Source organism: Helianthus annuus, chromosome 17 (assembly GCF_002127325.2).
Source record: "Helianthus annuus cultivar XRQ/B chromosome 17, HanXRQr2.0-SUNRISE, whole genome shotgun sequence".
Classification (NCBI taxonomy): domain Eukaryota; kingdom Viridiplantae; phylum Streptophyta; class Magnoliopsida; order Asterales; family Asteraceae; genus Helianthus; species Helianthus annuus.
In genome coordinates, this window is record NC_035449.2 from 119,403,634 (window position 1) to 119,416,245 (window position 12,612).

Below are 12,612 nucleotides of genomic sequence, written 5' to 3' on the forward strand. Positions count from 1 at the left end.
TCTTTTTTCTTGTTTTTCTCATCGTTTACTTGCTTTATGCCCAAGACATCTAAACATGTGATCATTTGTAAATTAACTAACAATTATATCATGTGTTTTTATTTTTGTTATCACAAAAATGATGCACTTATAAGTCATCTAGTAGAAACAACAACAACAACAACAACAACAACAACAACAACAACAACAACAACAACCGTACCCAGTATATCCCACCAATAGCAGAGCTAGAGATAGGGTCAAGGAAGGGTGAGATGTAGGCAAACCTTACCTATGTCTCTTGGGGGTAGAGAGGCTGCTTCCAGAAAGACCCTCGGCTCAAAAACAAAAGCATACGAACAAATAGACGTGAAACAAACAGAAAAGACGGATACCATAGTGAAATAAAACTACCAAATATCAACAGGAGTGAGCACAAATTTAAAAGATGGTCAAGGATTTAGGTTGGATAGGGACGAGCTTGGACAAATTTAGATATGGTTATGCTGGAAATACAAAAAGATAATGTGAAGTGGAGAGAAAGCCTAGTTTAAAACATGGGACCTCCTAGACGCGTTAGGTGTGCGCGGGGGCATGCTTGCACTTCGACTACCGGTGTCACAAACAATAGTGATTAATATTTCGTGAGTTATCTTACGTTTGAGTGACATCGTATATTTATGCATCATTAGAAAAGGGTGTCCGATACTGAGTTGCTCAGGTTGAGGGGGTTGGATAACATAACATGATAAACTTGAACGGTATGATTATCACAATGTAGAGCTGAAATCGATGAACATATAAAGACCGATGGAAGCTTGATGATGATCCAGATCGAAGCAGGGGCGTACCCACCTTATGTCCAAGGTGGACGGGCGCACCCCTTGAAAAAAAAAAGATTAAGTGCTAAATTCCCGGTAAAATCCCGACCGCATCCCTAGAAAATTTTCATCCGCATCCTCGGAAATTTTTGTCCGCCCCCTTAGGAAAAAATCTTATGAATTTGTAAAAAAAATTATGTAAACACTGAATTCTTTTTAAGATACAACTTAACTAACTTTCCACTTAACTAATTAACTTTCACTTAACTCAGTTAACTTCTCTTAACCTTTAGCCTAATAAACACTCCATAATCCACGCTTAACCCAATCTAATAATCTAATTTGAACTAAACTATAATAACCCAACCCGCCACTATTTCCCCTTCTCTCGTCCCGCTCTTTTTTTGTGATCCCAGACCCACAACACCAACACCAACACCAACAACAACGCACAACAGGTCTTCCTCAGGCAGCAGCAACAGCTTCAGATTCCGCCGGAGAATAGTAAATTCTGGCCATCAAACTCACGAAAACAACATCTTCATCACTCTTTCCGGGTATGGTTCAATTATTTTTGTTGTTTTCTGGTTTTATTTGGATTTTTAGGAGAAATAAAATTGTTAAAAAAGTTTGAAATTTTAGTTGTTTTGTTGTTTTTTGAAACTTTAGTTGGCTAATTTTGTTGTTTTAGTTAAAGTTTAGCGTGTTTAAATGGTTAGTTACAAGGAATCAACAATTAAAACTAGGGCTTGATTTTAAAGTTAAAAATTATGAAGTCTGGTGATGATTGTTTAAGTGTTTAGTGTTAAAAATTAGTTGTATATGTTATATAGAGAAAGACTTGCTTAGAAAAGTAGCTCTAGATGATGTTTGGATAGATTTTAAAAAATAAAAATTCGTAGGGCGACATTTTAAATATGTTTATAACGACGTTTGACGTGTTTTTTATGATTATATAAATTTTAGCTTGATGTTCTTTTGTTTTACATGACCCTACCCGACCCGATACGGCCCGTTATGAACCGATTTTTTTTCATATACCCAGGGGGCTAAAATCTTTAAAAATATTCCGCAACCTTATGAAAAAAATCCTGAATCCGCCACTGGATCGAAGCATGATATTGTCCCTACCATTTTTTACTATGGTTATCAAATTTCTAGTGGATGGGCCTGTGTAGTGGGCCGCCTTTCAGACCCAACATTCATGTACATATAAACTATATAGTTTATGTTATTATCTAACTTTGTGGATGGGCCTGTATAGTGGGCCGCCTTTCAGAACCCAACATTCATGTACATATAAACTATATATTGTTTATGTTATTATCTAACTTGATAAGGAATTACAAAATTATTTAATATAATTAAGCCTGTAGGAATTACGACTGTAGATTAATTTGGTATTTGGTTGAGATAGTAAATGATTTTTATATTATTTTGGGTTTATCTGTTTCCTTTGTTATTATCATTTCCTTATTATTGAGAGATATCTCTCTTGTATTTAAATCCCTTAGTTTTTTTGAACGAAAAATGGTACTCATACTCTATTTTAAACCAATAATTTAAACACCTTTGCCCAGGTTTGAGTCCAAGACCTTCACGCTATTTTAAACCAATAATTTAAACACCTTTGCCCAGGTTTGAGTCTAAGACCTTCACGCTACGAGACATGTGCCTCTACCAATCGGACGAGCCCACATTTAGTAAGCTAGTTAATATACATGATTAATAACTAATAAAATAAAATAACCTGTGGGTACCATGAGTAATTTTTTTTTTTAACATAAACTTTCATTAACACAAGGGTGCGTCCTCAAAACAAGGACGCCCACAAAAACTTACAAACAATACAACGGGTCTTTCACCCAATCATTCCAAACCACATCTTTGAACCTAGTACGATGAGTAATAACCTAGTTAGTTATCATATATGAATAGAAAAACAAAAATCAATTTCATAAAAAAGAATGTTATCCATGCATTCCAAATTTAGTAAGCAAACTAGGAAGAATAAACAAGATAGAAGCATACATATTTCAATCCCGAAATTTATAAAAGGGTTTTATAACAAACCAACAAATTTTCCTACTCAGGACCATATTCTGCTCCATATCATATAAGTTTAATAAGAAACCAAAAAGTAACATTAAACAAATCAGAATACCAACATTAAACAAATGAGAAATAAATGATACCTGAAGTCTGAAAAATGATGACAATCAGCAGAAATCTATTGAATACCTAAAAAATTCACGATTGTTACTAATTTAAGAATGTGGGGTATGGTGGGGTTTGGGTTGGGGCTTGGGTTGGGCATTTGGTGATACGTGTAAAAGGAGTCCTCCCACTGTCTGGTTACGTGTCCGCGGGGTATGGCGGGGCGTGGGTTGGGTTGGGTGCACCGCGTGGCAGAAAAGTTAAAAAAAAATACAAAAAATTTATAAAAAATCACACAACATTTATAAAAAAAAACCTACAACTTCATTAAAATTTTAAAAATTACATAATCCTAAAAATTACATAATTTCTAAAAATTACAAAATAAAAAAAAACCTAGAGCGTTAAAAAAATTTCAAAAAGGTCGATCTTGTCGAACGCCTTGTTTTCCTTGCCTCGAAACTCTATGTTCGCCACCGCCACCCGGTCCTCGTGGCTTAACTCGCCACCGGGAACGGCTTTGTAGTAAGCCTTGAAATGCTCGAGCTTGGGCCGTAGCTCGCGCCATTTATGTTGGCACGCGTTAAGGTTGTGGCGATCGTTATCGACGTTATGTCGGTAGGCCGCGAATGCTTCCGTCCAATATTTTGTTTGGCCCGGTGGCCGCCCCTTCATAGCGTCGACGACGCTAGTGACGAGTGCCATTTCTTCTTCACGGATCCAGGATGCCATAGCGGTGTTGGGTTCGTGGGATGGGGGGACCAGCGGGGTAGCGGGTTCAAGACTGGGTAGCCGGTGGGGTTTCGGTTCGTTGGATGGGGGGGACCAGTGGGTTGGGGTTACAATATATAGAGGGGGACCCGGGTGGCGGTTACAGAAGATGGGGGGATGGGGGGACCGTTTGAATTTTAAATTTCAAAATTTAAAAAAATCGCCTGACTTGGCGGGTGAGCCAATGAGATTCAGCCATCTAGCATGGCCATACCGCCCCACGCCCGGCTTGAAAGCCAAGCCCCAAGGGGCCACGCCCCAACCCAAGCCCACCCGGGGTGGTGGCTTGGGCGTTTTACCCTAACCCACGCCCCAACCCAAGCCCCATACCCCACGGCCTAAGAGAGCTTGAGAGTTCGATTGATTACTAGAGTAAGAAAATTGAGAGTTAAGATGTTCGACTAAACTTTTTTTTTAACGACCAACAGAATCAATCCCAATCATTTTCGGGACACCCACTAGACAAACGAAGTACTCCGAGAGTAACCCGAGTCCACCACCAATTATGGGGAAAACCCAGTAACACACCCGCCTGTAGGCACGACGGTGAAACTACTAGTAAACCCCGTTTGGCTCAAGGATCCAACCCAGGTTTCCCTGGGTCTCCTATCATTGCCCATCAGTGTCTCACTATGCACTAAGTGAGAGTTGAACTTGCATCTCTCAAAAGAAATACAAGTCTTCCACCACTTGATCTAGAGATCATTGGCGATGTTCGAGTAAACTATTTACTTGGTTTAGACTATGGAGTGTGGGGCGTGAGTTGGGGCGGCGGAATGCCAAAAACGCTGGCTAGACCACACCCGGCTAGCGTTGGCTATGGTGTTGCCCCGCTGACGTTAGGATTGAGCCTGGTGTGGGGCAGGGGGGCTGGGGTGACATGACTGGCTTTGATTGGCTAGTATTTGATGAACGTTGGGCTAGTCGTTAGGCATAGCCGTTGGCCAACGACTATTTAAAGAATTTTTTTTTAATTATTTTCTATATAAACCAAACATTTCTTACTCATTTTTACCATCCAAAAATTCAAAAATATATAAAATGGATTCTTCAAGTTCAAGTAATTCGTATGATAAATTTGTTTTGGCATCCTCATCCGACGACGAGGCGAAACTAATATTATCACCAATGTCATGGTGGTGAAAGCTATTGTTGAAGATGCAGATAAAGGGACTTCCCAACCCCAACCCAAACCCAAACGGAGGAAGTATATTTTTCGTGAACGCGAAACCGCAAACAATTTGTTGGTAAGCGATTATTTCTCACCCGAATCAACGTATGATGAAAGAATGTTTAGACATCGTTTTTGTATGAGTAAAAATTTAATTTTAAGAGTATCAAAGGATTTAGAGAATAATTATACTTTTTCCAACAAAGACCCGATACACGTGGTAATTTAGGATTTACCACGTGGCAAAAGGTTACGGCCGCTCTAAGACAATTGGCTTAAGACACTTTCTAGATTCGACTCTAATGAAGATGAAGATGATTGATTTTTTTTTTTTGGTAATGTAATGTATTTTAATATAAATAAAATGTGTTTTTAAAATAATTTACTAAATTCTATGATTAATATAAAAAAAAAATTATGTGCCACATGGCACCCCAACGCTGCCTAGCCACGCCCCTTCCACACCCACTTTTTTGAGTGTGGACTGATATAGCCTACACCTGTCACGTGTCGAACAATGCTCCCAACCCAAATCCCTCCACACCTCTTTCCTAGCAGTGTGCTCTTCATTGATTGATGTTCACTACTTTGGTGTTCCAGAAACAATCGACTCCTCGTTCCTAGCAGTGTGACTCTTCATTCGGTCCCGCTCAAACCCAAGCCCAAATCACTTGTAACTTTTTTAGAAATTGCGAGCCCTTTCAAGTGAGGGCTCAAAGCCCTAGCTTGCGTTGGACCCCCTTGGGTCAACCCAGACTCAAAGAACTAGCGTACATAATTTTTTTTTGAACAATGAATTTATTGTTTTGTCACTTAATTGAACCAAATACTTCACACTTGTTTTTAATGACTTTGTTTTATTACTGGACCACCAATCTTAGTAGAAAAAACTAGCATACATTTTTTTTTTGAAAGGCTAATTTTAATAAAACCCAAACAGAATATACAACCAAACAAGGCCACTAAGCGGCGCAACCAAGATTTACAATATTACATTTAGAAACTAAAACTACACCAGCGCTCCCAATCCATAGGCTCGATTTTGGATCTGTGCTTAACCCAAAGATATCCCAACGTTTTTATGTCCGATAGTATACTCCCCACGTCCAGATTTTTTGATTGGAAAATAACTTCATTTCTTGACCTCCAAATCAACCAGCATGCCAAGAGTATTACTGCTCGAACAAGATCCCGTTTTACTCTTGAAACAACCTCGCCAAGATTGACGCCGAATAGATCCTGCAGTGAGAAAGCATATATCGGTGGGATGTTGCACCATGACGAAACATCTTGCCAAACCACTGTTGCGACATAGCACGAGATCAATAGGTGGTCTAGTGTTTCAACTGATTCACCGCAAAACGAACACGTAGGTGAGTTGATATATATACCCCTCTTTTGAAGTTCCGCTTTTGTTGGAAGACGATCTATTGCCATCCTCCAACCAAAAATATTAACCTTTTTTGGTAGCCACTTGTTCCAAGGCAGCAATGGTCTTACCGTCGGTAAAGCTGGTTCTGATAGAATTTGTCTAAGACTTTTGACCGAAAACGTACCGTCCTTACTTATAGACCATTGCCATTTGTCTTCCCCGTTTTTTCTCTGGACAGTGTTGATAATGTTTATGCAATCCTCAAGCTCCCTGACCTCCATTTCATTCGCCAGATCTCTACTCCAACACCAATTGAAAGAAGGTATGTTATTGTTAAACGATATGCGATCGCTAACGGAATATAATTTTTCCTGTTCCAGTCGAAAGTCGAAACACAGATGGGAATAATTCTTTTAGGCACGTGTTACCCACCCATCGATCCGTCCAGAAATTCATGGAGTCCCCGTTCCCTGGTACACCGATTATGAGGTTACCTAATGTGATGTTTTTATTCTTTAGTTCCTTTTCAACTTTGTTTATATTCGACCATATCCCTGTTCTTCCAGATTTGAGAGGCTGGCCGACTTGTGAAGGCCATGTACTACTCTCCTCTATAGCCGATTTGGTTCGGTTCTGTATCTCCAGCACCATTTGGACAACAAACTACGGTTGAAATCCAATAAGGAACCCAGATTTAAACCACCATTTTCCAACAACGAACACACAACCTGCCATCTGATCCATGCCATTTTTTATTTTTCTACTGTGCCTCCCCAAAAGAAGTTTCGCCTTAGTTTTTCCAATCTTTCAATAACGGACTTTGGTGCCTTAAATAAAGAAAAGTAATATGTAGGCAGGCTATCCAGCACACTCGTAATAAGAGTTAGTCTCCCTCCAACCGATAGGGTGGTAGCCTTCCACTTTGAGAGACGAGCTTCAAACGCATCAATGACCGGAGACCAATTTGAAAGTTTGTTCATGTTTGCTCCAACCTTTACACCAAGATATACAAATGGAAAAACTCTAGCTTGACAATTAATAGCAGTAGGCATATCTGTAATTTCATCCCCCGGCACTCCAGCACCATATAAACAAGATTTACTGTAGTTAAGTCGAAGACCAGAGACAAGGGCAAAACAACACATAATCCTTCGAAAGTTTCTTGCATTCGCTTGCGACCATTCCCCTGCAATAAGAACGCCATCCGCAAAAATTAAGTGAGTTAATGACGGACCTCCATTAGGAATAGGTATTCCACGGATTAAACCCATATCCGAGGCACTCGTCACAAAAGACGAGAAAGCCTCCATCGCAAGAATAAAAATGAACGGGGATAAAGGATCTCCCTGTCGCACTCCACGTTCATAGTAGAATTCTTTGGAAGGGGACCCATTGACGAGCACCGAGGAGCGAGAGGACCTCAAAACACCTTTGATCCAAGCTCTCCATTTGGTCGGGAATAACATTTGCTCCAAAACCGAGTCGATAAATGACCAAGAAATTGAATCAAATGCTTTATTAAAATCGATCTTTAGTAACATTGCTTTTGTCTTCGCTTGCTTAATCCAAGATAAAACTTCATTGATGATCATTGGTCCGTCGAGGATGTTGCGGTTAGTTAAGAAGGCAGATTGCTCTTCAGAAATAATCGAATGTATTACCAATTTAAGTCGATTGGCCAGGACTTTCAATATTATTTTGCTGATGCAACCAATGAGGTTTATTGGACGAAACTCATTTAAGCTTGAATCGTTGGATGTCTTCGGGATTAACGTAATGAAGGAAGACGAACATCCATGACTGATAACACCGGTTTCATGAAAGTGTTGCATCAGATTGAAAATATCCATGCTCAGAATATCCCAGAAGTACTTGATAAATCTGAAATTGAACCCATCTGGGCCCGGGGCCTGGTCATCCCCACAATCCCAGACGGCATTTTTCACCTCCAGATTAGTAAAAGGCGCAATTAATATCTCCATATCCGCTTCTGCTAGAGTTTTCAGGTGCTTACATTGAAAAACTGCAAGTGATTTTTACCTCCCGATTAGTAAAAGGCGCAATTAATTTTTTTTTTAACGGCCGACAAAAATTTTGTTCAAAGTAGCAAGTCGCTACACACCAAATATACAACGTTTAACACCAAGACTCCAAACCAAATACTATTACATCATTACATACCACCTAAATTGAAATGACTCCATTCCTCCCATGACAACGAATTTGCTTTTGACCGATTCTTGATCCATAAAAATGCCATCGATTTTATCTCATCAAGGGTTCTCGCATAATTTGGGACCACATTCCGAAATACTATATCATTCCTTGTCTTCCATATACACCATAACACCACCAGTACTATAGCATGTATAACTTTCTTTCTCCTTGAGCCCGAGGATAAACCATGAAGGGTAAGAAGATCTTGGATTCCGAATGCTATAATCGATTGTATTCTAAGCCATCTCGCCACATTCTGCCATACCATTTGTGCAAAATGACACGACACAAATATGTGATCGCATGATTCTACGTACTCGCCACAGAAGACGCGTGATTGGTTCGGAACCGGAACATTCCGTCTAGCCAATGCACTTTTAGTCGGTAGTCTCTCCATTTCAGCCCTCCAGGCTACAATACACACCTTCTTCGGGACCCAGTTATTCCATTCGAAGACATTTTCGGGACGGACACGACCAGTTGAGCATAAGATGGTTTTAATGCTTGAAACAGAGAATGCACCATCCACTTCATACCGCCATTTCCAATTATCCGAACCTATTGACATGGGGCTGCAGTTAATAAGAGACAACAGTTGCTGCAACTGAACGAGTGAATCTGGACCGAGTATAGGCCGAGACCAGGCCCAAAGCCAATCTGGGCCGGTGTCACTGCTGACCCATCTATCCGCAACCAGGCATTCTTTGAATCTCTCCTCTTTAAACAGGGCCGGAAACTTTAAATATAAAGGTTCTGGGTCAATCCAACTATCTAACCAGAACTGTATATTCTTACCATTTCCCACCACAGCTGAGAAAGCATTTTTAATGTCTATACCGACAGCTAATAAAGGCTGCCAAATGCTATATATACCCTTCCAAGGCCCTGCCACTGACGACTTCACCGGGATGTCATTCCATTTTCTTGAATTGTGATGGATAGCCCAGACAACCCCTGCCAAAAACCCGTTTTCTCCGATTTAAACCTCCACCACCACTTTGCTAACATGGCTAAATTAGCGTCCCTAAGCGAACCGAATCCCAAGCCACCATAATCAATAGGTGCGATTGTTCTATCCCACGTAACCCAGTTCATTTTAGCTTTCTCTTCCGAGCCGCCCCAAAAGAAAACTCTACGAATCTTATCCAAATCATCTATGACTTTCATCGGTGCTTTGAACAAGGATAGATAATATGTTGGTAGCGCATTCAGAACTGATTTAATTAAAGTAATTCTCCCGCCGTATGACAAAGTTTTCGCTTTCCATAATGAGAGCCTACTTTTAAATATATCAATCACTGGTTTCCAATTCCTAGCCAAGTTCATATTTGCACCAACCAATAAACCGAGATGCTTGAATGGGAACGTACCTTGTCTACATCTCAGAATGTGTGCCATTTCTTGAACCACCTCCTCATCAACTCCTATTCCGAAAATGCTACACTTAGCTAGATTAACTTTTAAACCAGAGACAAGATGAAAACATCTCAGAATCCGGCGTAAATTGCTAACGTTTGACAAAGACCATTCCCCAACAAACATTACGTCGTCTGCATATATCAAGTGAGACAAAGACGACCCCTCATTCGTTACTTTGATCCCATTAAACAAGCCAACCGAAGCTGCTTTCTTCATAATACCAGTGAGAGCCTCCATTACAATCACAAATAAGAAAGGCGATAATGGATCACCCTGTCGGAGCCCCCGAGAACATACAAATTCTCGGGTCGGTGAACCATTTACCAACACTGAAGCTTTTGCAGAGCACAAAGTTGCCATCACCCACGACCGCCACCTGTTCGGGAATTTCATCTGGATCATGATTGAATCAAGGAAGGCCCAGTTCACAGAGTCATACGCCTTATTAATATCCACTTTAAAATACATTGCACTACGCTTAGACTTTTTTAACCAACTATAAACTTCATTGAGAATAAGAGGCCCGTCCATAATATTTCTACCTGCAAGGAACGCTGATTGTTGCTCAGATATCAATGCCCCCACCACGCTTTTAAGTCGATTGACAAGAACTTTTGATATAACTTTGTTGATAACCCCGATAAGGCTTATAGGCCTGAAATCTTTTGGGCTCACCGGATCTTTTACTTTTGGAATCAAAGCTATGAAAGAGGAAGTACAGCTTGAATTCAAGGAACCCGAATCATAGAATTTGTTGAACAGCTTGACCAAATCTTCCCGGATTGCACCCCAACATCTCTTCATGAACTTAAAATTAAAACCATCCGGTCCTGGTGCACGATCCCCATTACAATCCCATACAGCTGCTTTAATTTCCTCCACTGAGAATGGACTCTCCAACATATTAGCCTCGTTGTCCGATATGGATGCCAGATTCGGACACACCAATACCGGTCTGACGTTCATTGGTTCCGAAAACTGATGAGAGAAGAACTCAAATAGGGATTCTTTAATAGCCACAGGATTCGTAATCCAGACACCATCCACCATTAACCCATTCAACCGATTCGTACTAATGTTTGAATTCAAGACTTGGTGGAAAAACGCTGAATTTTCGTCACCTTCAATAGCCCACTTGGATCTAGACTTTTGTCTCAAATCTAATTGCTTCAATCTATCAAAATCAGCCATGTAATTTCTACAATCAGCTCTCTCAGCCAATTCTTCTTCCACCAACGTTCTTTCTTCCGCCATACTTTCAATGTTCGCCAACCTCCTTTTTTTTTCTATCGTAGAGACCCTGTCTGTTTTCTTTTTCTACTTTCAACCAGGCTTTAATCTTGTTTTTTAACCACCTTAATTTTATTGCAAGTGCCAGATCTTCCGGCCCCGAGAACGAGAAGACACCACACATTTGAAGCACGAAGTCATAAAAACCAGGATGCTCAAACCAAGAGTTAAAGAATCTAAATGGAATATGCCCAAAATCCGATTGGATTGTGGATAAGACAATAGGTCGATGATCCGACGCAACCCTATCCAATGCAAGCACTGCTGCGTTTGGCCACTATTCCCTGAAACCCAAACATACGAGGAACCGATCTAGTTTGCTCAACTTTCTCCCATTATCGGAAATATATGTGTAATTTCCCCCACCCATATTATACTCCACCAAACCGGCTGAGAGGATAAAATGGTTGAACGCGTCAGCATTACTTTCAACGAATTCCGAGTTTAGGCGTTCACTTGCATCTCTAACCTCATTAAAATCCCCCATCATGACCCATATAACTAGTAGAAAAACAATTAAAGAAAAATATTAATAAAATCTTAAAATATTATTAATACAGAATAATATATAATATTTTCATTTTCAATACATACAAATGAAAGATGAAATGGACGGCGGGAATAGTGCTCTTTTGTGGTTGGCCAAAAGTGGCGGCCACTTTGATAGTTTTTTTTTTTTTTTTTTCATATAATAGTTATTTATAGGTTATACCAAATTACAATTTTATCTTAAGTGTAAAATTATGATTTTGTACCCGGTTCAAAATAAAATTTTGTTTTTGCCCTCTACTTAAATTTACGATTTTGCCCTCAGTTAAAAAATACAACTTTGCCCCCAGTTCAAAATAAAATTATGGTTTTGCCCTCAGCTAAAGTCCTATCAAATTACGATTTGGTTCCAAGTTTAAAATTACGATTTTGCCCTCAGCTAAAAATTACGCTTTTGCCCGCAGTTAAAATATTACGTGTGACAACTCGAAATTCTGAACCTATTTTGTGTAACGTTTATGACACGACTTTGTGAACTTGATTAAGCATATAATTATTGAATGTTATGTGACTTGTGTGTTTTAATGAATATTTTGTTATTGAGTGCATGATGTAACGTATGTATGTATGAATTAACCCGATCGCACAACGTCACACGTTCACTCAACCGCACAAGGCCATTGGGCCATGTCACCTTAAACGGACTCAAGGGTCAGCCGAGCTAAAGGGCCGGCCCATCCCTTGTATACGTTCAAACATCTTTGGGGACTTGGTATTTTCCTCATTGTTGCAATCCTCACAACACACACATAACCCTAGTCCTCCTCTCTCGTCTTTTTCTCTCTTGGTTGATTGAAGCCCGACGGCAAGAACAGCCACTATTCGAATCACCCTCTCTTCTTCACTAATCCGGTTAGTACTGTTAT

At 40.0% G+C, this 12,612-nt stretch overlaps 1 protein-coding gene across 1 annotated transcript; it reads right to left on the reverse strand.

Annotated features, from left to right (window-relative positions):
- Positions 1–8,444: 8,444 nt before the first annotated feature.
- LOC110924846 lies at positions 8,445–9,056 on the reverse strand. The gene has a single exon (XM_022168832.1). It carries the CDS (start codon positions 9,054–9,056, stop codon positions 8,445–8,447), a length of 612 nt encoding a protein of 203 aa, XP_022024524.1.
- Between the last annotated feature and the right edge of the window lie 3,556 nt (positions 9,057–12,612).

Coding starts and splice junctions, on each gene's coding strand:
- LOC110924846 (XM_022168832.1), bottom strand. CDS start 9,056: ATGTCAATAGGTTCGGATAATTGGAAATGGCGGTATGAAGTGGATGGT.